This window comes from Miniopterus natalensis, chromosome 1, assembly GCF_054644295.1.
Source record: "Miniopterus natalensis isolate mMinNat1 chromosome 1, mMinNat1.hap1, whole genome shotgun sequence".
NCBI lineage: Eukaryota > Metazoa > Chordata > Mammalia > Chiroptera > Miniopteridae > Miniopterus > Miniopterus natalensis.
The window spans coordinates 176545564-176571427 of record NC_142081.1 but is presented as its reverse complement, the minus strand read 5'-3'; the positions used below and the strand labels follow the sequence as shown (position 1 = coordinate 176571427).

At 36.3% G+C, this 25864-nt stretch overlaps 1 protein-coding gene across 4 annotated transcripts; it reads right to left on the bottom strand.

The window, feature by feature from the left end:
• Positions 1-1604: 1604 nt before the first annotated feature.
• On the bottom strand, positions 1605-25101 carry GNPDA2 (glucosamine-6-phosphate deaminase 2). 4 transcript variants are annotated; one of them, XM_016206860.2, is made up of 7 exons: positions 25019-25101; positions 21725-21886; positions 19026-19127; positions 17822-18004; positions 12061-12245; positions 7296-7470; positions 1605-2549 (listed from the first exon to the last, which is right to left on the bottom strand). In XM_016206860.2, the coding sequence occupies exons 2-7, from the start codon at positions 21846-21848 to the stop codon at positions 2458-2460; spliced, it is 861 nt and encodes a 286-aa protein (XP_016062346.1). In that variant the 5' UTR covers positions 21849-21886; positions 25019-25101; the 3' UTR covers positions 1605-2457. The 4 variants fall into 4 exon arrangements, with proteins under 4 accessions (XP_016062346.1, XP_016062350.1, XP_016062337.1 ...); XM_016206864.2 differs by lacking the exon at positions 25019-25101 and adding an exon at positions 23984-24115; XM_016206851.2 differs by lacking the exon at positions 25019-25101 and having other exon boundaries at positions 21725-22132.
• Positions 25102-25864: the final 763 nt, after the last annotated feature.

The following is a 25864-nucleotide window of genomic DNA, read 5'->3' as shown; positions in this document are numbered from 1 at the left end:
ACTCTCATCATGTTTCTGTCTCTCTCCCTCTCTCTTTCCCTCTCCCTGAAATCAATAAAGACATATTTTTTTAAAAAAAGTATATATAGGGTGTTAAATAACTTGTGATTTAGTCCTAAATTAGCTCAGATATCTCCCCCCCCCACCCCACCCTTCTAGCTCTAGTAAAATGGATGAAATATAAGACTCCATGACAACAGTATTTTGGAAAATGGCACTATATTTGAAACTGGAAAAGCATGTAAATACAGTTTAAACAAAGTGTTCTGCTGTACCATTATTGTTAGGGAAAAGTTATACGTCGGTTCTGGGCACATAGTATGCACCATGTATCTATTTAGTTTTTGTGCTTTATTGGTATGTTTTCAATTTGGATACATTTTCTTCCTTTAGCTCTCTTTTATTGTTTTTACTGGTAGTAATATGGTACAAAAAAGTCTTTTTCAAAATTTTCAGCATAAGTTTAAGTTCTCTCCCTTGGCTATGCTCTCAAACAGATGATTTTCATGATTTAAAGTTGTGTATCTTCTAAGTATATCCCCCAGAAGACCTTATATTTTTAAGAAATTTGCAAATATTGAAATATTATAAACCATGAGTATTAGAATGCCCACATTTATGGAGTTTAATCTGTGATAGCTACTGTGTTGAGCTCCGTAAGTATTTGCTCATTCAGTCTATACAACAATCAAGGCACAGGCACTGTTACCATTCCAATAGGGGAAGAAACTCAGAGTTTTTATTTTCTGACATCAGTTATTGACAGACCTGGCGTTCAAACAGTTGTTTCTTTCTCCAAACCCCAATTCTTAGCTACCACGCTTTATTGCCTCTTGTGGAAATATCTTCAATAGGTTTCTTAGTTCTTTCCTTAACAGCATCTTGGCCTGAGTTAAGGAACTAGAGTGGCCAGAAAGCAGTTTGGTGGGGAGCTTGATCCTCAGGGGCAGTAATGGAAAGACCTTCTAGACTGTGTTTCCACAAACACATTTAAAGCACAGTAGTTAATAACTGGTGAACCAAGCACCAAAACAGGCACCTTTAGCTTTTTCACTAAGATACATGACCTTGTAAGGTAGTTACAAGTAGTTTGCAGTAACCAATACTTAAACATCAGGTGCGACTGGAAGATGATACTACTGACTGAGTAGTCATTTACAAACCATTTATAACACTTAAGGCTCTTACAGCCTCATTATTTGGAATTAAAGCAGTATATTTTATCCAAAGTTTTATTTGTATTTAACTTCTAATTTATTTGCTATTTAAGTTTTTTAGGTAACTTAACTAAATGCATTTCAGTCACAAAGGCAGTTAAGCAGGTACATAAATAATGCTTCTACTAGATGGGCTTATAACATGCAAAATATTCAGAGGAAAAGGAGTACTTTTTTACTCTCCGAGGAGCAAGACTAAGAAATTATAGGCAGAGTCATTGTCTTTTAACTTAAATCTCCTAATTGTATGATGACAATAAACAAAAAGTTAAATGCAAGCTACAAGAGCCACTATTAATTGTAATCTCTCAGATGCATGTATTCAATTTCACTTCTGGAAAAAAAATTTAGATTACTTATATTTGTTTATTATAAGCTTTATTGGAGTTAAAAGATAAAAAACAATATACTTTTATTTGCAGTTTAATGGTGCAAGTTTTTATAGCAATCTAAAATAGTTTACATAATTATTTATATATACTTCATTATATTATCCTTTTAGACATATGTAAGGAGTAAAGCTAATTTATGAAGTTTAACAATAATCAGAAAATTTGCTTTAAAAGAATTTCCTTAAGTGTGTTACCAGGTATAAAGCTCATAATTGCCAAAATACTTGTATTAAAAGCATGAACCCAAGTCATTAAATAAAAACGAGCACATCTGTAAAAAAGGTAAACAAAAATCATGCCTTTATACATACTTTCGAGAAGGACGTATGTGTACTTTTAGGCACTGTCTTCTCTCCAGATTTTCTGTACCTACAATACATAGCAGGACTTTCGATGTCCAGATGCTACTGCAGAAAGATGACTAAGGCAACCACGTGCAGAAAGCTTGTGTAATGCACAGAAAAATGTAAGGTAGCGTTTCAAAAGTAAAGGTTTACAATGATAGTTGTGTCTTCATGTGATTAAAAAATAAAATCTAACAATGCCACTGGAGTCATATGAATGTACTTAATGTACAGAATCTTCACCTTTAAAAAGACGAAATTTTCGAACAGGCAGATATTTCATTTCTGTGCTGTTTTACAGAGCGGCTATGTGGCCTCTGTATTTTAAACAGCTGATAAATTATAAGACCCGACTACTTCTCCTAAACCCTAGTATAAAATGGACACATTCTAAATATGGAATGTTTAACAGATATATTGGACTTTAAAAGTGACAATCTTCAAAAATTCCCCATGTTTTATCATACTGCATAGCTGCAAATTCATCTGTTATTAAAGTTCTGTTCATTCAAGCAGAATTTTGCTCCAATCTCCTTCAGTTCCTTCTTTCATACTGTATAGTGGATCCACAAATTTATTGTGCACATGCATTAAACCTTAAAGAAAAAAAGCAGAGTTCTAGTTGTACTTTAAATTTTAAACTATATCTAATTTACTTTAGAAAACAAAAGATTTTATAAGTAAGTATATAGGTTCCCATCCGATACAAAATAGTTTATTTTAAAAATACAAATAGACGTATTTCAGAATGTTTAGTTTTAACCACCTAGTAAGTATCAATTCACAGTTATCTGAATCTAGATGGAGAATGTGTACAGGTTCTTTTGAAGTAACAGAAGTGGGAGCAGGTCTTGTAGTCAGAGCTTCGGTATGACAAAAGATCAGCCTTAGTACTGATCGGTCAGTACACTTAAGTACATGTGCGGAGTTTGACCCGCCTCCTCTACCAGACTCCAGTGAAGGGCTCACAACTGCTGTCCCAGTGGGATGGCCTTGCAAGACATCTGGTCCCATCCAACACTTCATGGAGAGATTTGGTCCACACCAAATTTGGTCCTATCAAAAATGTCCACACTTAGAAAACAACCCTGGGTTCAATAAGCCCATAACATTTATACTTTTGTTTTACAGAATTAATGCATAAAAAATACTATCAAGGACCTTTTGGCATGGTCCAAATGTCTCCATGGATGTCTTGGACAGGATCAAATGTCCACTAATCCTAGGATAGGTTTAGTTTCCCAGTAGAATACTGTATCCACTTATCTGGCAAGTTATTTTCCAGTTTTGCGTGTATTACAATAGTTGATTACAAGCCACACAGAGAGAGATTTACTAAAATAATTCAGAAAAGAATCTGTATTAAATACTAATTTCCAAGTAGATTTAAATTTCATCTTATAATTGGTATGCTTGTAAATTGTTCTTATTAAAGCTTCTTGGGAAATATCTTCCAGTTACTAATACATACTCTATTTCTTTGGGGGAAACAAAAAGATTGCCCCAATTAGTGAACTAAAGATTTCATATTTTGGAAGTTAAAGAAATGAGTTAAATTTTTCAGATTGTTAAGAACAAAGAAGCTGGGAAAAGGGACTCATAATGCAGTTTTCTCAGGAAATGGGATTATTGGATTGGGGAGATAGGGTACTTTGTTAGTAAGGAAATGATCCTTTTCCAGAAATCTGCAAAAGCACTCTAAAATCTAAACTGTGAAGAGGACCTGCTTTTAGGAAATAAGCGAAGACAGGAACATGTAAAGAGCACTGGCGTGTTCATGTAGTAGGAGAAAAAGCGGAAGCGAAGAATCTTAAAAGGAGAGAAGAGAGAAAATTCATTAGTGCATCTGAAAGTGAGAGAATGCTAACCTGCTAACTGCTCAACAGCCTACTTAGGTCTAATCAGCACCTTACATTAACAAGGTCCAGATTCATTTGTTTCCTTCTTAACTATTTCCTTGGAAATCTTGGTATATGGTGTCACACTTCAATGAGCTGCTGAAGCCATACCACTCCACTCCACTGTTTTTCTTTTTTTAATTCCGTAACAAGACCAGTTGGCACTACAGATGCTCCTTAACTTACGATGGGGTTACCACTCAATAAACTCATTAAGTTGAAAATGCACTTAAATTACACTGTAGAGTATGGGTTGTTTACCCTCATGGTCACATGGCTGACTGGGCTGCCCTTGATCGGTTCAGCCTCTGCCTCAGGTATACGGCAGCCATTTAGCTATATGGCCTTATTTATAAAATGGAGCGATCTCAGTTCAAGAATTCAAAAGAGAAAGCAGTGTACTTAAGCACCAGTCACGAGGAGACGTGTGTTTCCGTGGCCGAACATTGCTGAGCACTCACGAGATAACTCGGGTCTGCGCTTATATTAATTTAAGTAATTCTAAATACCTTGCTGACCGGTCACGACGGAAAAGTAGCCGGCCACATGGGCGAGTCCTAGCTCAAAACAGCTGGTCAGCAAGGTGTTACATAAAAGTCTTATAATGATGTTTGGTTTATATATATCTTCAAGTATTAAGAGCTATCTGGATGTTTCCATAGTGATAGTTCCTGTAAAGTTACATACCACCCCCACCCCCAAATGCTTACTAGTGCTTTGACAAAAAGCCTATGATAAAAATCCATGAATATGTGGACAAACCAATGACTATTTCATTCATTAGACAGTTTCATGCAAAGCTATCCCTGAGGCTGGATGTGAAATACACTTATTGCTCAATATGAAAACTATTTTTCTTAGGGTTAATAAAACCCCCTCCCCATATCTTTTTGGTGCTATAAAGGCTGCTACAGTCAATTTTATGCCCTTATAGGGAAGAGATTGGCTCTTGGATGTTCAAATGTGAGAATTAATCCACAAACATTCTTTCAGTGAACATTCTTTGTGTTCCCCATGGAGTCTAGTTTTAAACTAAACTAGCTTTTTTGCCCATGGCCTTCATTCTAATACTGGGATTTTCAAGAGTAAAAACAAACAAACTAAGGTACCATCATTGTTAAAAACAAAAAGTTAAATACTCCGTATTTAAACATAACGAGTTAAACTTATACAGGAAAAAGTAGTCAATACTGAACCAACTCTGACTCTGAAGTAGACTGATGACAGAAGCTGTCCACCTGAGAGAAATCAGGTATAGCATCAACTCAACCAGGAGTCCTAGACTCTAACAGCAAGAAAATCTCCCGCATTAATATATAAACTCTATGTGTGTGCCATATATGTGCATTTTTCTGAGGAAAGTCTCTTTTCACCTAATTTTCAAAGTGGTCTATGACCCAAAAAAGGTGAAGAGCCACTGACAAGCCAGCCCTGGTTTGCCTTTCTTAATCTATACATTCCCTTTTGTTTTTAAAGGATAATCTAGCCCTGCTTTATCAATACACATTAATGTTCTGTTCTATTAACAAACTTCTGCTACAATGTTAGCTCATCCTTATATCTGTGCTACCCTTCCTTCCAGGGCTCTCAATACCATCAGCTCAAAGTTTTCTTCAAGAACTATTTTCTCTCCCTCATTCAATATCCTCTGGTCTTCATGGTATGATTGACATAATATAGCACTTAAACTGATAAAGTTTCGCCTGACCAACCACCAATCAAGTACCCCCAATGTACCAGTCATAATTCTAGATGCTGAAATAATGTAGTAAACAAAACTCAAGTCCCTACCTTTGTGGAGCTTTTAATGAAATATATTACATTTTATTTTCTCAAATCACTTAATGAGCCAACTTTTATGAAGAATGTCAACTACTTTTGGCCCTGCTTCTTACACTTTTTACACTTCTTACACTTTTAATTAACCTGTGTTAGACAATGTACTTGAAGGTACTCTGTCTCATGTTTCTTGGCTGATGATACTAACTGGAAAATACAATTTACATCTACCAAAAATATGAATGACTGGAAAGAATCTGTAAATTATGAAATGTCTACTTGACTATTATATAGCCATTAAAAATACTTTTGAAGAATTTTTAGTAAAACAGGAAAACTTTTACAACAGTAAATGCAAATTATAAAACTATATCCACATGATCAAAATTTTGTTTTAAAAATTAGACTATTTTAACTGTTTGCCAAACTTTCATTTGTGTGTCACCTTCTGCGTTTTTGATATAGTCACACATTAATATGAACTACGAGTTACTGGTTTCCTTTCAATTGAGGTACAGTTTTTAAGTTTATGTCCTATATTTCATGAATATGAAATGCTGAAGACTGTTACACATACCATTATTTTATATATCACTAAGAAAAAAATGCTACCAGATAAACTATGATACGATACCAATTTTAAACACATTCCATTTATGGACCAAGATAAAAGTGGAAAAAAATGTGTCTAAATGGCTGTAAAATATGGTAAAGTCTTTAACCTTGATATCCATGAAATATAGGTTTGATTGGTTCAGTATAATTTTTCTTATACATGTTAAGTAAACACTGAGCTTCTAGAGTAAAAATATAAAGTTTATATTCACATATTACATACTTTATGGGTTATTCACCTACATATGACCAATTACATAATATTTTCATATCAGCTATATAAATACAGGTGCTTTATAAAGAGTACTTATTTATACAGCTTGTTTATGTGTGTGTATTTCTATATGGAGTTTACTCTTAAGCAGGGAATGACTTCTAAACTGAAAATCTCTTAAATTACCCATTTCATCAAGTATATGTGGTTTTATATATAACCTGGTATGCTAGGGTTTAAGAATTACTGAACTAGACTGCTGGAAGAAGCAAGAGGAAAATACACATGCAGAAGTCGAGGCAAACTCCTGCGTACTTGTAGAGTTTATGACATACTGTTTGACACTTAACCATTACAACTTTAATATGAAGGAATAATTTGTTTGAAATTGTAAAGATTATATGAGATAGTGGGCAACCCACCTTATTCGCTGATTAGATTCTAAACACAGCTTGGGGAGGGAAGTGGGACAGATAAAAAATCAGAAAGGACAGATATATGCATTTCCTTTATGTTATTTAATCTTGTGTATTCAATGTGAAAGTAAAGTTTTTATTAAATTTTGGATTTCAGGAAAAATCTTATTTAGTGAAAATATAGATTGAAGAAATTCTCTTCATGTAAAAAAAATAGGAAAGTATCTGAAAGCTATTATATGAGGTTAGATATTCTTTGAATATCATTTCTATTCCTTGAAAGAACTGGCTACTGTGTCAGCACAATGCCAGTTTTTAATAGGCCACAGCGCAGGATATAACTCCACAATCACATTACATTTTAATTGTCATCTACGACAGAACATTCTCACATTCTGCTTTTGAAATATCAGTGCTCACCTTTAAAGTATTTCACAGTTTTAACTCTTAATTCTAAGGTAGCATCTTCATCACACACAAAAATGGTCCGGGGATGCTGCTGGAACGCCGAGACAGTCCACATGTGATTGACTCCTTCCTCTATTGCTTTGTAGAGAGCAAATGCTTTGTGTGCGCCTGTTATGAGGATCATGACCTAAAGAACCATGAACATTGTTAATTCTTAAAACATTCCACATGACTGAGAAGCTCTATTTCTTTAAGCAAAGACTTTAGCACCAATATTTTTCTGAGGGTAAAATAAAAATAAACAGCTCTATAGTTCTTCATAGTGCAAGGTATTTCTATTCTTGAAGTTAGCCAAGCACAAAGTGTATCTTCTAGTTTAACAAAGTAAAATAGTATCTTGTTATGAAATATTATGAATATACTTTAATGCCTATGATTATTAACATTAAATACTGATGAGCATAAAAGACTGATGTGCAGAAAACCTGGGAGTAAACAAAAGGGCTGTTTTACAAAAGTAAAATTACAGGTCAATGAAGAATTGATAAAACCAGGAATGATACACCAAATTGCTCTAGTCCAGGTAAGCCATAAGTACTTTAGAAAAGGAAAATGATCTACAGAAAGAAGTCTGAAGACTGTTTCACTGAACATGTGCTATCTAAAGTTGTCTTGGAAGAAAAACAGGTTTAAAGATCTGGGATCTACTGCCCTTTAAATACACATGACTGAGAATATTCTTATGAACCACAGGAAGTCCAAGCTCATGGTTCCAAATCCCAACAGCCTATGAGACAATTCAAAGAACATGCAAATGTGAGTGTGTATGTGTCAGAATGAATCTTCTATCATTTTTAGCAGTAAATCAATCCTAAACAGTTTACGTAATATAGTAAATCTTTAAATGTGATTTTTTTCTCATTTCAATTGTTAACTAAGAAATCAATTTTAAGGCTGTTGTAATTCTAAAATACCCATAACATAAAAATTCTGTACATATTTTATAACCAGACCTAAACCAGGGAGGAAATTAAAGATTAATGAGCCAACTATTACTGTTTCTTTTGTCAAGGTTCATTAGTTGATTTTCATTTTGAAGTTATATCTTGATTAATATCAAAGCCCATGAATATATTAATATATGTACTGATACCTGTTCTTAAGTATAGAGATCTAGGCTCACTGTAGAATTTAAAATGGTGTAACATATAATTAAAAGCATTTGTTTCTTTAAAACAAATGAACTATGTTTGAAATAATAAGATATGCACAACAATGATTAATAGATTTGTTAATTAGTTTTCCTTGCTGGACTTATTAACTCATTCTTTTGTTAAGACTAATACATGTGCCCAGCCAGGCATGGCTCAGCGGTTGAGCATCGAACTAGGATCCAGGAGATCGGGGTTCGATTCCTGGTCAGAGCACATGCCCGGGTTGCGGGCTGCAGCCGATCAATGACTCTCTCTCTCATCATTGATGTTTCTCTCTCTCTCCCTCTCCCTCTCCCTTCCTCTCTCTGAAATCATTAAAGATATATTAAAAAACAAACAAACGACTAATACATGTGTAACAGAGGAGTTTTAACCCCCTTGCCCCCCCAAAATTTCAGGTTTTTTGCTTCATCCTGTCTTTTACTTCAGAATCTTTGAAGTTAGGACCCTCAAATCAGGGTCCCTTAAGTGATTATTATGCAATCTGGCAGAAGTCCTAGACTAGCACTTGAAAGTCTCTATAAAGCTATTCTAACACATACTTCTGTTTTAAATGAAAATATCTAGTGACTGCTGCATGATGGATGTTTTCTAAAGTTTATTTCAGGAGAGTTTAAAAGTGCAATTTGGTGGTTTCAAAGTTAAATACTGAACTTAGCACTTTCCTAGAATTATCTCATTTAACGCCTCAAAACAACACTATGAGAAATACTATTCTTACTCATTTTACAGATAAGAAAACTGAGGCACAGATATTCTGTAACTTGCCCAAGGACTAGGTAAGGCTATGATAAAATAGAGGTCTGATTTCAGTGTCCATATCCTTAACAACTACATTATATGGTTCTTGACAGAGAAATTGTTAAAAGGTCTACCAATTAGACATTATGAGCTAAGAGTCTTTCATCATTAAAGCAAATAATATAAAAAGGTAATGTAATGGGAGAGGTGGCAAGAAATTTCAACATCAAATGTATACTGAAAAAAACAATAAAAAGACATTTATTGATAAGAATGGGAAAACACATAGCAATGCCAGCATTAGCTTTATGAAGGGAGTAGAAAGCAAACAAGCTGGTGGAAACTTGTGGTGTGATGAAGAGTTAGTCATTGTGTGTGCACACCTAAGACATATACAACCGTCATTTAATAGTAGCATCTGCCCCACACATGGATTCAAAATTTAAGTAGATTTGCTGTTAATATGACATTGAAGAACAGCTCACATCACAGTTGAAACCACTGGCAAAGGAAAACCTGTACACATTAAGCCCTATAATTGATAAGGAAATCATTAAGTATGATGACATGATACTTGTTTCAAAAGAATGCTATAAATAAATCAAAGCACTAGGCCCTTTAGGAAAATGATAAAGCCCTAGAATAGTCCTGCCAAAATGTTTTCCATTTTTCCCCCATAGGCAATTTAAATGTATTTTTAATTTTTTCCCATTTTATTGAATTTTGGGGGGTGACACTGGTTAACAAAATTATGCAGGTTTCAGGTACACAATTTCACAACACATCCTCTGTATACTGACTGCACTGTGTGTTTACCACCCCCAGTCAAGTACCCTTCCATCACCATTTATTCCCCTATACTCTCCATCTTCCCCCGCCTCCCTCCCCCCGGAAATCACAGCACTTATCCATGTTCATGAGTTTTTTCTCTGTTTTTCTTTTTTGCTCAATCCCTCCACGCCCCCACCCAGCCCCCTAATCATGCTGGGAATGAATGGCCTCATAAACTAACCAAAAGAAGAAAAAAAAATCAGCATTTGAATAATTCTCTGTTCACTCTAAGAATCAGCGTAACAGCTGCATTATAACTTAAATCTCATCAAAAGTAAGAAATGTTTGCATAACTTAGTTTCATATTTTAGAAATAAGATTGCTCTAAATCTTTTTCAACTTATTTACAAAATAAATTTCAATCTCTGAGAGGTTTTTAGATGAAAGTCTTTGAAGACTTTTAGATGAAAAACTCATTCACTTCGAATGCCAGTTCTGTGAGTTCAAGTCTAGGTGTATCTACCTCAAGGGCAGTTACTGGTTCATCATTCCCTGTCTGTGCTCTTTCCTCTGAAACTGTCCCATCTGGCTGCCAGACAGGAATGGGGTTTAGGGTGTCCATGTAATTTAACCACTTACAATCACAAACTGATTATAATTTGTTGTGCTCTTCTCAGGGAAGGAACTGACAGCCCAATTAAAAATTTAAAAATTAGATAAGGTCTACTGTTCAGAGATCTTGCCATCTTAAATATTCCAAATTTAGAACAGATCCAGGTTAGACGAGTCCTTTTTCTGCTAGAACCAACTGGGCTATCCTACAGACAAGAAGCACACTGTACTAAATTATCCTGAGCCTCCAAAAATAGTTTAATGTTACGAGCATTGTATCTTTGTCCCAATAGTTCTTTCACAAGACTATTTCACTTAACAACAGACCATATATAATCTGTAATTTTAGGACCTTAAACAGGAAAACAGGAGTGGGCAAGTGAAGGAGTAACTCAAAAGACGTAGTGCCTGCCCAGCTGGTGTGGTTCAGTGGTTGAGCATGGCCCCATGAACCAGGAGGTCACGGTTTGATCCCCAGTCAGGGCATATGCCTGGGTTGCGGACTCGATCCCCAGTGGGGAGCATGCAGGCAGTCAATCGATTCTATTCTCTCATCATTGATGTTTCTATCTCTCACCTGTCAGAGTGGCTATCATCAATAAATCAGCAAACAAGTGTTGGCGAGGATGTAGAACAAAGGGAACCCTCGTGCACTGCTGGTGGGAATGCAGACTGGTGCAGCCACTGTGGAAAACAGTATGGAGGTTCCTCAAAAAATTAAAATAGAACTGCCTTTTGACCCAGCAATCCCAATTCTGGGAATATATCCTAAGAAATCCGAAACACCAATCAGAAAGAACTTATGCACCCTTATGTTCATAGCAGCACAATTTACAATAGCTAAGATCTGGAAACAGCCCAAGTGCCCATCAGTAGATGAGTGGATAAAAAAAATGGTGGTACATGGGATACTACGCAGCTGTAAAAAAGAAGGATCTCTTACCCTTTGGGACAGCATGGATGGACCTGGAGAGCATTACGCTAAGTGAAAAAAGCCAGTCAGAGAAAGACAAGTACCATACGATTTCACTCATGTGGAATCTAATGTACAGAATGAACTAACAAGTAAAACAGAGAGAGACTCAGGTCAGAGAGCAGGCAGACAGCTGGGGGGAGGTATAGCTGGGATAAATGATGATGGAAGGATACTTGACAGGGTGGTGAACACACAATACAGTGTACTGATGATGTGTTGTAGAATTGTGCACCTGAAGACTGTAACTTTGTTAAACAGTGTCACCCCAATAAATACAATAAAGAAAAAAAGACTTAGCTGAATTCTGAACATGGCCATGAGACTGGCAGAAGTTACCAAAAGCTAGAAGGCAATTAAAACCATGAATAGGATGGAACCAAAACTTATCATTAATGTGGCACCATAATTCCTCCAATATCTATTGATATCAAAGAAAAAACATTAAAGAACATTCAATTCTTACTTCTCTAGCATCCATCACTGTCCCCACACCAACTGTTAGAGCCATAGTTGGCACCTTCGATAAATCTCCATCAAAATATTTAGCGTTTGCCAAAATGGTGTCCATTGCTAGAGTCTTTAAACGTGTCCTTGATACTAAACTGGATCCTGGCTCATTGAAAGCGATATGACCATCTGGACCAATTCCTTTCAAAAGAAATACACAAATATAGGTAAGTAAATAAGGGTCTCAAAGTTCAACATGTTTTTAAGAGCAAAGAAAAAGTTACAATCATGCTTACCTTGTTTGATAGCTGAACTTCTAATGCATTAAAATATTTGTTCCTGTATTTGATTCAACAAGGACTTCAATGGTTTTCATATGTTTAGCAATGAACTAGCACGATTCCAATAGCAGTAAAATTAAGTATCTCCTTATATTAGAGTAACACTTTACACTTATAAAGCACTTTCACATGTGTCATCTCAACAACAGATAATTAACGATCTTGTGAGATTGATTAGGCATATCTATTTACCTTGTCTCCCCACCTTTGGTTAAGCTCAAAAGGAAACTCAAAAGGCAATGCTAAAGGATAACATATAACTTGTTCAAAGTAATAATTTACTAACTACTAAGGTGACTCAAATCTAAATTTTCTGATTCCTACACAGTGGTCTTTATACTCACACTTTAACTTGCTTGGTTCTAGTCTAGGTGCAATTAACTTTTCCTCCTCCCTGTAGAACAGCTCTCTCACTTATAAAAATGTCTGGACTCGACAAGATATTATCTAGGGCAGCAGTTTTCCTCAAACTACTGTAACCTCTTGTAAGAAGTACATCTGATGCTGCAATCTAGTACATATACACATCCATACACACATAAATATAATTAAAACAAAAGCTGCATGAAACAATACCTTCCCTAGGAGCCATACAAGCTACTTTGGATTACATTCCATTTCACTCACAAAACATACAAAAGGGAAACACTAGATGTGACTGACTCTATTGATTTCATGACTTAATGGGTCACAAGCACAACTTGAAAATACTGTTTCAAGGAGATCTACTGCCAGCTCTAATATTTTAGGACTGCCTTTAAAATTTAGGTAAAAATATGACATTCCTTATTTGAAGAAAATTAGACGTATGTCTTTTTATAAAATCAAGAATCTTTCTATGGCATAATCAAGTTTCATTTACATGTACCCTACAATAGCTAGTCAGATTTCTGGCAACCTCAACTGAAAATTAAACCCACTGGTTCTCTGAGTCAAAATATCTGTTACATTCATAATCCTCATACCTACTTTAATGATAGATATGTGTATTTTACTGACTCTTAATACACAATTCTGACAAAGTAAAATATGTCAAAGAGTAACCTGGTTTTGAAAGAAAAAAGAAATGAAAACCTTAAGAAGCAAGTATACTACCACCAAAGTACAACAATCTAGGAATTTTTAATGTGGAGACATCAAGACAGACCTACATGTGATTAATATGTATAGATTGTTTCCGCTATTAAGTATGTATCTGCTTATAAATACAAGTTTTAAATTATAGATATGCATCTCTCTCTAGATTTGTAAAACTATTCTGTTTCATGTCTTAAGTATGTATCTTCCTGCATACTTATATTTCTCTACATATGTATAAAGAAGAAAGGATGAAACCAAGAAAATAAAAAGTTCTGGGAAAATTAAGAAGTTCTCCAAGATCGACATTAGTGGTCTCACTGGTGATTTGGGTCATTTAAACGTGTATAGCAAAACTGAAATTATCAGCAATGGTCCGTGGTGGAGAAGGGTCAATACATTCCTTTGCTGACCACCAGTAATTATCAGAAACTGAGTTCCTAATGTAAAACTGCATTTTTTAAGTGCACATAATGTTTTACAAAGCTTTATAAAACTTTCTTAAAATAATCATAAACTCTGAAAACCATAGCTAATTCTTATTCAGTTTTTAAACTGAAACCAAGATATCAGAACTTTATGAAACATTAAAACATATATAGCGAAAGTAGGTTTACAGTTGTACGTATAAGAAATACAGTAAGTAATAAATAAGATACAAAAATAAACTGTTTTATGTACTAATTGCAAACCTACTTTTGCCCCACCCTGTACGTCTTTCTTGTGTTCCTATAGTTTTGTGAGGAAGACTGTAAATTTCATGACAATAAAAACTTTATCTTCTTCATTACTATATCCTTACCATTTAGAACGACACATAACACACAGTAGGCTCTCACTAAATAACGGCCGAATAAATGAATGGATGGTTGCTATTCTTTGATATGCTCATAGTTTCTCCCTGCTGCTTCTGCCTTGCTCTGCTCCCCTCACAACAGGGGCTAGAACAATCATACCTATATGTCTCTTAGGCAGGATGACTGTGGTCTAGGGATAAGCAGTTGTCCCAACCTGAAACAATTAGAATGCCTCTCCAAAAATTCTGAAGCTTGACCAGGGATACAGAGAGAAAAGGTACCCAGGGCTGAGGCACTGGATGAAGCACTGCAGGAGAGGGTTGACAAGTTCCTGCTTCAGAGACCTAAGGCTCCTTGGTTCTTCTTCTTCCAAAGACTTGGGTGTTTTTTTTCAACTTTCCCCACCCCAGCTTTTTTATCAGTTCTGTGAAATACTCTAGAATCATTCCAATTAATTCACTTTTGGTCTCAGCAGATTATTGTTACTTGCAAACCAAAGTATCTAATAGTAAAACCAAAAGAAAGCATTAAGGTTTTCCCCACTGTCTTATTTTTTCTTTTTAAAAACAAATTATCTTAAGATAATTTTAAAGCTAATAATGCCTTTGGAGTGTATTTATAAAATTCCATGTGTGTGTACTTTATTGCTGAGTGGGCCCGAATGGCATGATACACCTTATTCTTTCTCTCAACACTTCTGTCACCAGTTGTGGAATGAGAGCTTCTGAGAGTGCATTTCCCCCTTTTGTTCTTCGCAGGGAAGGGGAACTCCTGCTGCATCCCCCAGGAGGGATCGATGGGGGATTAAAATTCTTAAACTCCCCATTTTGGCCTCAAGCCCAACCTGCAATCTCTAATCCAACTTTACCTTTAATAAAGCTGATATTTTGATCCCATTTGGTTCAGTTCTTAGTGTTTTTATTAAACAAACCCTGGAATAAAAGAAGGGTAAGTGGTAAGACCCAGATACCAAGCCTCATCTTGAAAATCCAATGATAGATAACAAACCTAGATCAACAAAGGCAAAGAATCTAATGAGATTCTTTCATTTGTACTCATCCAATAATAGGATGTCCCAAACAGGAAAAAGTTCAAAGAAAATGCTGTAAGCTAACCCTTTATTCCCCAATTCCCTATACACAGAGTAATTATGTCCTTTGAATGGTAAATATAAACTTTCAGGCCCTGGACCATCATGTGACTATAAATGACACTATTAATGGAAGAGGGAAGAAAATCCCTTTAAATTTTTTTGTGGGGAGAGCGCTACTACAAAAAGCTTAAGACAAAAATTGGTTAAAAAAACAAAGTAAACTTCTTTATAGTAGTAAAAGTCAGTGATAAATAATTATAATTTATGTACCATTTGTTTCAAAGGGAGAAGGTGGCTTATAGCGAGGAAATGCACCAAAAAACTTTAACTAAAAGGAAATGAGAAGTGAATTAAAGCTATGGGGAAAGAAAAAAGCTCTACTAGAAATCTTTGAAAAGGGAGATTCAGCTTTAAATATTATCTTAGGCTATAGATGCTTTCTGGACAGGAGGCAAAAGAACATACTGAAGATAAAGTGTTCTTATCAGTTTTCTCCCCAGTAAATTCCTGACGAGTCCCTAAGGGATTTGCCACGTGGATCCTTCTGTAAAGTCAATAAATTAAGAGGGGAAAAAGTCCTCAATGAGTAATAAGTAAAAAAAGACACTTTTCATGTAGCCATTTTTAATAATGAATCTCTAATAACTACATGCCTTTTTATATAACTGTAAGTGAGTGAAAATATTTATTGATATAACTAAGATAAACAGTTTAGGTATATTACAGTAATTCTAGATATTGGTGTGGAGTTTAGAAAACCTAAAGAACACATGGGCAGTGCACTTCTTAAACATTCTCAAATGTCTGATACTGGCAGGTGCAAATAGTAATTATCTCAGAAATAAGCCACAATGGACAAAAGTGGAGTGCAAATTCAATACTGAGGTAATATTAGCAAATTTTATTTAAAAGCAAGATAGTCTAACTTGAATTCTTGCTCAAATAAAAATCATTCTATCTACACAAGAAAGTCATTAATATTGGTTCTGCTAGGCAGAGAGAAAAATTTCCTTAAAGAGACAATTCCAATCTTGCTGGATACCTTTATAGGTAATTCAGTAAAAAAGCGGGGAATTTAGTAAATTAAGGGACAATGATTTCAACATACACAGTTCAGAGAGAAAGAGAAGGCTGAACTAACACTTGAGGGAGTACCAGCTACATACCAGCCACTATGCAAGGCATTTTATACATGTTTTAACATGGTTAATTCTCACAAATTATGGAATGGTTAACATTAATCCTGTTTTACAAATGACTTAATTATACTGAACTTCAATTAACTTCCCAAGGTCATACAGATAATAAGTGGCCAAAAAAGCATGCAAATTTATGTTTGATTGTAAAACCCAATTTTCCCTAAGGGCAACCAACCACCTCAACCATACTTGGCCACCTCAATCATAAATTAACCTCATACAGCTCTACTGAAAATCTAATTCATGTAATTTTCAGCAGTCTTCTAATAAATTAATTATAAGATATATCAAGAAAACTTAATGTTAATTTAGAGCATCAGTATGTTTAGTTGAATACTAAAGAATCTGCCAAAAAACTATTTTAGCTTCAGTGTAAGTGATGTTATTCTAATGTTACCACACTATTTTGATGGTGATGAATTAGCTGTCTCGTATGCTTCACATTGATGACAGAAAACTGTTGTCATTACAAAGGAAAAACTCTTCTACATATTTTCAATGAAAGTTATGCACATACACATACACAGAGACATAAATTTCAAGTGGAATTTAGTCAATTCAACATTTAATCACATTTAACCATGTTAAAACATGTATAAAATGCCTTACACAGTGGCTGGTATGTAGCTGGTACTCCCTCAAGTGTTAATTCAGCCTTCTCTTTCTCTCTGAACTGTGTATGTTGAAATCATTGTTCCTTAATTTACTAAATTCCCTGCTTTTTTACCGAGTTACCTATAAAGGTATCCAGCAAGACTATTGGAGTTTATTAAGGTAATTATACAGCTTAATTTCATATTAAAGGCTGCTAATAAAATCTTACATCGTTCTTAACTGATTTCTCAGTGAGATAAAGTAATTTAAGTGACCAGTACAGAAATGCTAAAATGCACCTGTTCCACATGCAAACTTTTAGAGATTTAACCCTGTAATTTAACAAGAAAGCCGGATTGGAGTTAAAGAAATAGATAATATCATCTAGAAAAAGAAACTCATCACTTGTTTTATAAGATGTGGTGCACTGTCAGTTCTAAAGAGGTAGTTAGAAGAACATGGCAGGGACTGGGACCTATTTCTCAAGACATAATTTAAACAATTCCAACCTGCAAACTTAAGATTATTTTTTGATTAAAATAAAGTAAAATAGAAATCAGTAACTGAATAAATGTATGTGGTGTTCTTTACACTACACAATGGTAAGATTTTTTTTTTAATTCATTGCACCTAATCCAAATATCAACAAATGATAATGACAAAATGTTTTACATACCTCCAACAAAAAGATCAATTCCTCCAGCTTCTTTTATTTTATTTTCAAATGCATCACATTCTACTTGTAAATCTGCAGCATTCCCATCAAGGATATGAGCATTATTAGGATCTATATCAATATGCTTAAAAAAGTTATTCCACATATAAGAATGGTAGCTTTCAGGATGATGCCTGGGAAGTCCTAAATATTAAGTTAATAAATAAAAATGTAATTATTTTCAGGAATAAATCTAAAATTTACTTTTCTGATTTAAGCTCTAAATGCTATTTAAAATACATAACCTTTCTATACCATATTTAATTTAAAAGCATTTTTATGTGGAATATATGGTAGGCATTATTTTAACCACTGTGCATGTATGTATAAACTCAATTAATTTGTACATCTATGGGAATATTATCATCACTCCCATTTTATAGATGAACAACAGAAGCACAGAAAAGTTAAAAGTCACATAGCTCACAGAGCGGCTGGAATTCAAACACAGAAGTCTAGTTCATGTGCAAAATTTAGTCACTATATTCCATTTCTCAAACATGTAAAATTTTAATCAATGAACTGATTTGTGTGTTAATCTCAACATAAATTAATCACACAACTAAAATGTGGGTCCATGTTCCTCCTGTGTTCTTCCTATATGCCTACAAGGTATACTGACTTGCAACAGTTCTTTAGCTATCACTTAGGTTACCATTAAAAATGTTTTATTATATTTAAATGTTAACAGTTTATATGCATCACAGATATTCCTAGTTAAGCAAGTTATCAATTAATAAATTATAAAATTTCCACAGTTACAAATATAAATAGCCTTACACTTGGAAAAATCTTTATTTTACTAATTACTTTTACATACACATTACTTTATTCCCCACAAGACTGGTTTTAACTTTGCCTTAAGGAAAAATAAAAAAGAGAATGAGGAATGTGAACAGGTTAGATCAAAATTACAAGACTGGTAAACTGAAGATCTTCTGATTTCTAGTCCCATATCCCTTCTAGTTCCATATCCCTTCTACTATATTGTGCTGTTACCGCAAAAATATAAATTTTTTGATAATAAATTCCCAACCTCATCACAAGGCTATAAATTATATTCATATTATAGTCAAAACATAACTTCAATTAAATATTCTCAAAATGTATTCATTTTATTTAAAATATAATATATATCCAAATCATATATTCAAATATAGCTTACCTACATATTCATCCATGTTAAAGGTCTTCACATATTTAAAAGAGAGGTCTCCATTCTTATGATACTCTATTAGTTTTTTATAACATCCTAATGGTGTACTCCCTAAAACAGATAAAAATTACATTTTCTAACATAACTTAGAAATCGAATTTAAAAGTTTACATTAACATTATCCTATATTTCTAATTTATTAGGCAAACAATTATTAATTTAAATATGTATTCAATTAAATATATGTTGAATTAGTCTCTTTTCAAGGTACTTTGAAATTTTACTAAACTAGAATTTGCTAATAAAGTTGGAAATCTGTCAACAGAAAATTATAGTTCAGAAAATTATTACTGAGTTGTTAGGTACTTGGAATTAATGTTGTATATTCCAAGATTAGAAACTTTTAGAAAACACATGTGAATTAAAAGAAAGCATCTACCTTTAGAGGAAAAAAGTTGAATTTGTAGCATAAATGACACATAAGTGGATCAAGTATTTACCATGCATTGAAATCAAAAGGAAAACCAAAGCTAAACACTCCCTACTTTCAAAATAGACTCCTCTGAAACTGGCAAGGACTGAGTAAAGAAACTTAGCCTGTAAGTTTTTAACTGGAGTTCCTTTATCTCATTTATCATTATGTGTTATCTTCAGCATGTATCTTCAGCTAAATTTATAATGTAAAATGACTTCTAGGAATGGGGAACTTGGCTTTGGGCACTTCATCTGAGTTCCTGATTTTATTGTTTTATAAATGTAATTCTTTCATGTCTTATAAAATTAAGAGATGTTTGACAGTCCTTCATGACACAGCACAATAAAGATAACTGCTAGTGTTTTTATACATTAGCTCATGTAGATCTCACAACCTTGAGAAGCTGGCATTGTCTTTTTCATTAAGAAGATGAAAGAACTGGGTAAAAATCATTAAGGATATTTTTCCAAAATACGTGATATTTGCCATATATCACATGGCAGTGAAGCCAGACATTCAAAAGACTGCTTCCAGAGCTCATATAATTTTCACTATGGAATACGCTAGCAACATGCGTGAAAATAAAGCCAGCACGTTGAGGCCTATTCTCTGAACTAAAAGCTGCCTAATTTGTCTGTCATGATTCAGTGTAGGGGAACGATGGGACTAGGTCAGGGAAGTAGGTCAGGCCTGCAGCAGGCCCTTAACTGTCAAGCTTGTTAAAATCACTTCAATGAATATATACTGAGCAGATATACCTCAGAAATTGTGCTTGGTTGGACGATAATTACAGTACATCATGTTACTTGCAATTATAGAACTATATGTTCAAATTTCAAAAGCACAGGGAGGGAGTCATGATTAACACTGTCGATGGTCAATGAACGAGAAAAGCGAGAAACACCAACAAAGATTTTCCAGAGATATACCCTTGGCAGACATATTACTAGGCAGTTACACTATCCAAAATAAAGCAAAAGTTGTATATCTAAATACACAAAAACATGTTTAGCACTGTTGGCATTTATGAATCTGCAGCCTTTCGGCCCTCACTCTCAAATTACTGTTCATTTCTGTATCATAATTAAGACAGTGATTAAGCTAGTTAGCATGAATGCAGCCCAGGTTGACAGTACGGAAACTAATACAAAGGCCACAGTTCAACCACTGGGGCTCACATATCAGAACTGTGGTTGCTGAGGAGGCCTAGTGCTGGTGTATACAATTTTAGAAAGTCCCTATTTGCCATTCTCATCTAGATCTACTGCACTGGACCAAAAAACAAAGAGCAAAACCACAACAGATTTTTAAAAAAATCAACTTGCTGGGCTAAAGGTAACTTTCATGGAAATTATGCAAATGGGAAATATTATAATTGTACTTTTTATGTATGTATGAGGAGGAGAATATACTGTTTAAAAAAACACATTTATAGGAACTTTAAATTTATATAGCATTTACAGTATACAAGAGACTTGCACAAGTACTCTCATTTGAGCCTCAAAATAGACTGTAAGCTGTTGTTATCCTTATCTTTCCAAAAAGTAAGGAAACCTAGGCTTAGGGATGAAGAACAAATGCCTTGCAGTAACCAAGAAAGTAGCAGCTTGATTCCAGGTCCAATACTCTTCCCTGAGAAAGTCTACAATATCAAACAAAGTGCCACAAGATCAATGACACTGTTTGGTCATTTTTTAGGAAGAAACATAACAGAGAACTAAATCCAAAAAAATATGAAATGAATGCTTATGTTTATCCTGTCATGAAAATACACCAATATGCAAATTTTCACTTATAATACTTCTATAATAGAAAATAAACACAGAAATAGCAAAGGGCTAATACGATAATATGAGGCAGCTAAGGTACAATTAAGCAGTGACAGGACATACTCTAGGGACCTCTAAATGGTTAATAAGAAGGTTAACCTACTAAGAAATTATATGAATAGTGAAAGTGACATCCTTAAAAACAGACAAAACTCTAACAAAAAAAGGTACAAAAAATACTATGACTATCATTTAAGTTAGGATATTTCCCTTTTTGGAGTGGACTTAAACAAAAAAACAGTGACAAAATATAGACAGACAGATTTATTTATTTCCAGCTTTATCTACTAATATGTTCAATCAGTGATATGGCAAAAAATAAATGGGAGACATATTTTACTAAAGGAAACCCTTCAATCCCATAACCTTAAGTATCTAAAACGGCAGGGGAAATGGTGTATTACCTGTTGGTAAACCCAGTGTAAAATATCTGTCCTTTCCAGGTCTGAACTGAATGATGCGATTACATATATATTTGGCTGCCCATTCACTAGCCAAGTCATAGTTATCAAGAATTACAAGCCTCATTATGGTGATGCACAGCTTCCAGGACAAGAAGTTCAAACCTGGAAAATCCATTGTAGAACACTTTAAGTAATTTTACAGACACTTAAATAGCAGTGTTACACACTGATGGCTTCAAAAAATACATTACTGAAGACATGCATGTATACAAATACAATATGTACTTTCTTTTTTTTAATTTAATTTTATCTTTTCCATCACCATTTATCTCCTGTATTCCCTCTTCCATAACTCCGCACCCCCACCAAAATCACCACACTGTTGTCCATGTCCATGAGTTAGTTTTCTTTTGCTTTTATCCGCACCACCTCTACCCCTCTTTGCCACCACCCCCCCCCCCAAAGCTGCCTGCCTGCTCTTTATCTAGGAATCTGTCTCTATTTTGTTTGGTAGTTCAGTTTGTTCATTAAATCCCACATATGAATGAAATCATATGGTATTTGTCTTTCTCTAACTGGTTTATTTCACTCAGCAATAATGTTCTCCAGGTCCATCCCTGCTTTGGTACACTTACAATCTCTACTTTTAAAATCGTAATAATAGCTGTTCTCTTTTGAACAGACCTTGGTTTCTGGGGAGTGGGCTAGGTCATTTAAATACATATATTAATCCTTACAACAATTTGCTAAAGTAAATATAATGCCTAGTTTTAGCTGAGGACAGAATACACAATTTAAGGTCACAGAGTTAATAAGTGATAAAGCCAGAATTCATATCAAGGCAAACTTACAATAAAGACACTACACTACATTCACTGTCTTTACAAGGATACTGTATAAATCAACATAAAACAAAACTAAAGACAAACAAAGCAGTACAGGACTCATTTCTTGATTGCAAGTTAAAGGCAGTAATGATTACTCAGCAACTTTTGGGTCATTTACTAAAATCCAGAATTCTCCCTATAAATAATGTATAAAACAAACCTCTGTTTATTAAACAATGTTTTCATAAAAATGATACCTGCACTTTTAAAAAATTTCAATCAATATAGAAAGGTACAAGTAAGTTTTTAAAAATTTGACCCAAATCCTACCACTCATAAATAATTCTAGTATTATTAGGTATACATTACTCCAGGTATCTATCTAATGCAGACATATCAACAGAATGTATACAAATAATTTTTAATAATGGGGTCATACTAGACATGCTATTTTTTGAGTACTTAAAGATACTTTTACTTGAGAGAACTTTTTTCATTTTTTAAATTAAACATATTGGGGTAACATTGCTAATAAAATTATATAGGTTTTGACATACTATTTTTAATAAAAATCATAACACTAAATTATTCCGGCATTCAACAAAAGAAAAAGAAAATAAAGTCAACTAAAGAAACTGCTGGTCTTTGGGGGGGACATTTTTCTTCACAAAAAGCAATTTCAGTTCCTAAAAGAATAAAGAAAAAATGTTACAAAAATATTAAGAGAGCAGAGTCATTTAAAAGCTATATGATTCCATTTTACACAATGTGGACTGATTATTAAGAAACAGAAAATGCACTTACACTTTCTTACGTCCCAATTTCTGTAAGACGTACTATCTTTGTATTGTCAAGATTTATAACATTTACATGATGACCATAATTTCCAGATTTTAATTCTTAGTTTTATATTTCCAAAATTCCAGATTTTAGTTTTATATTTAGAAACTACTTCAGCAGCGGTCCTGAATTTTGTACCCACACACTTTACGTATGTAACAAGTCAAATTATTTAAATTAATGGGAGTCGATTTCATTCCAATAAACATATGGTACCTAAAGGATGTCCTAAGGACCGTAACAATTTAGAATTCTGGCATGACAACAAATATTATGATCTCCAACATCTAGAATTCTGGCACAGTAACGAGGTAAACAGCATCTGCTTGTTAAAAATATAGATTCCCAGGCCCCTCTCACTGGACATCGTATTTTTGAAATGTGGTCCTAGGAAATCCGCACTTCTCCAAGTGTCACAGGTGATTCTTACTATCAGGTTAAATTTGGAAAAGAACACCATATCCACGATGAGCGCATTAGAAAGAGGTCCAAGTACAGCTCTCAGATCAGATACAGACAAATTTTGTCCGTTTTCTAAACTCTTTGGAGAGCTCAGAGTTCACTCCCAAAAGTCCCAAATGAATCGCCTCACCCAGAGCGAAGCATAATGTTTTTGCCACATTTATGCAGATTAAAAGAGGTGTTTTTGCCAGTCCTCGAAGATCCAGACTTCTGCGGCCCTGGGCAATCTCTGGAATCGCACCCTGACGGCGCCCAAAGCGTGACGCAGCACCGCCGCTCCACCTTCCCCACGTGCCGGTTCACGCGGAGGAGCGGCGCCGCCGGGCTGCGGGGTCTCGGGGCTTCACAGCCGGCTGCGCACCTGCCGTGACACGGGTCTCCCGGGGCGTCTGGGACCTAAACTACCGGCTGCGGACCTGTCCTGACAGGAGTCTCCCGGGGCGTCTGGGACCTAAACTACCGGCTGCGGACCTGTCCTGACTCGAGTCTCCCGGGGAGTCTGGGACCTAAACTACCGGCTGCGGACCTGTCCTGACTCGAGTCTCCCGGGGAGTCTGGGACCTAAACTACCGGCTGCGGACCTGCCGTGACACGGGTCTCCCGGGGCGTCTGGGACCTAAACTACCGGCTGCGGACCTGTCCTGACTCGAGTCTCCCGGGGAGTCTGGCACCCACACCAGACCTCGACTTCCAGAGTCCCTGCCCTGGGCTTGCTCCCTACGCCTCGCGGCACCCGACCTGAGAGGGTCTCCGAAGCCCCCGCCAGGAAGAGGACGGGCGGGGGGGCACAGGGGCGGGGTGGGGGCGCAGGACCGGCAGGGGCGCAGGACCCAGCGAGGGCCGCACCAGCAGAGAAAGCTGCAGACCCACCTGCCCCGCGCGGCTGCGGGGCCCAGTCACCCCAGACTCTAACCCCAAAGCCCGCGAGGATGACTGACGAGTTTTTAACAAGTGTCGGGAGAAAGCCGCAGGAGAGGGGGGCCAGGGCAGCCCCCCCCGGAGGCCAAGGTTCACGCCGGGCGTCCTCCCCGCACCCGTCCCGAGGCTCCCGCGACCCCCATCCGCCCCGCGCTCCGCGTCCAGGTCCCAAGCCCACCCGAGGGGGCAGTGACCACCCGGACGCCCCCGCCCGACTCCCCTTTCTGGCCACCACCCCTGGACTCACCCGCCGCCGGGTCCTCCTTCGCTAGAGGGGCGGCACAGCCCACACCCGGCGACCCGGAGCGCCCGGCGCCTGGAGCCCGAAGCCCGAAGACCCGGATGCAGAGCCGGCGCAGAGGGCGACGGCCGGCGGCGGGCGCTGCGCATGCGCGCCTCGTCCGCGGGGTGAGGAGCGGGTTTAAATGTCCCTTGCGAGCGGCGGGAGACCTTCGCAGCCCGAGTCTGCAGCCCAGGGCCCACCCCTTGCCTCTACATTTTTTTTTACTTTTTTTTACTTTTATCCCTCAGAGGTTGAATTGAGGTAGATTCTTTGGGTTTACGGAATTCGGCTCTGCGGGCTGCAATGCTCACACAAAAACATACTTTGGTTGCTGCTCATAAGGGCAATAGGAATTCAACTCTTAGCACAAGGACAGCTCAGCGCTTTCTATCAACAAGCTCTTCAGGCAGGGTTAGGCTTGTCAAGTGCTGCAGAAGACAAAAGGTTTACAGGGGGAGACCTTGGAGGGGGCTCAGTAAGAGTAAAGCCAGGAGGAGATTTTAATGGATCTGGCCTTGTGCTGAGTGAGTCTGAAACCGGGTGGAGGAAACAGAATGGGAGATCTCCATTCAGGAGGGGAAAGGAAGGACGCGGGGCTGAGGAAGTGAAAGCAGCACTCACTCTAACAGGGTTCTGTTAGGAATGGCACAGTCGGTCATCAGCATGGTGTGGCAGACAGACTCAAGGTCCAGCTTCCTTGGACACCATAAAGTTAGGATGAATGTGAAATGTAGTGTCCCCAAACTCCTTATCTGTAGTTCTGCACCTGGGATGTAAATCCAGCTTCTCTGCGTCAAAGGATCCCCCCTG

Bases quoted from the DNA above. Each gene is read 5' to 3' on its own strand.
- GNPDA2 (XM_016206851.2), bottom strand. From the start codon at position 21,899: ATGGATTTTCCAGGTTTGAACTTCTTGTCCTGGAAGCTGTGCATCACC. The intron at 18,005-19,025 runs GTAAGCTATATT...CTTAATATTTAG, and splicing joins TAACATGGATGAATATGTAG to GACTTCCCAGGCATCATCCT. The intron at 2,550-7,295 runs GTGAGCACTGAT...TTTTTCTTTAAG, and splicing joins AACTGTGAAATACTTTAAAG to GTTTAATGCATGTGCACAAT.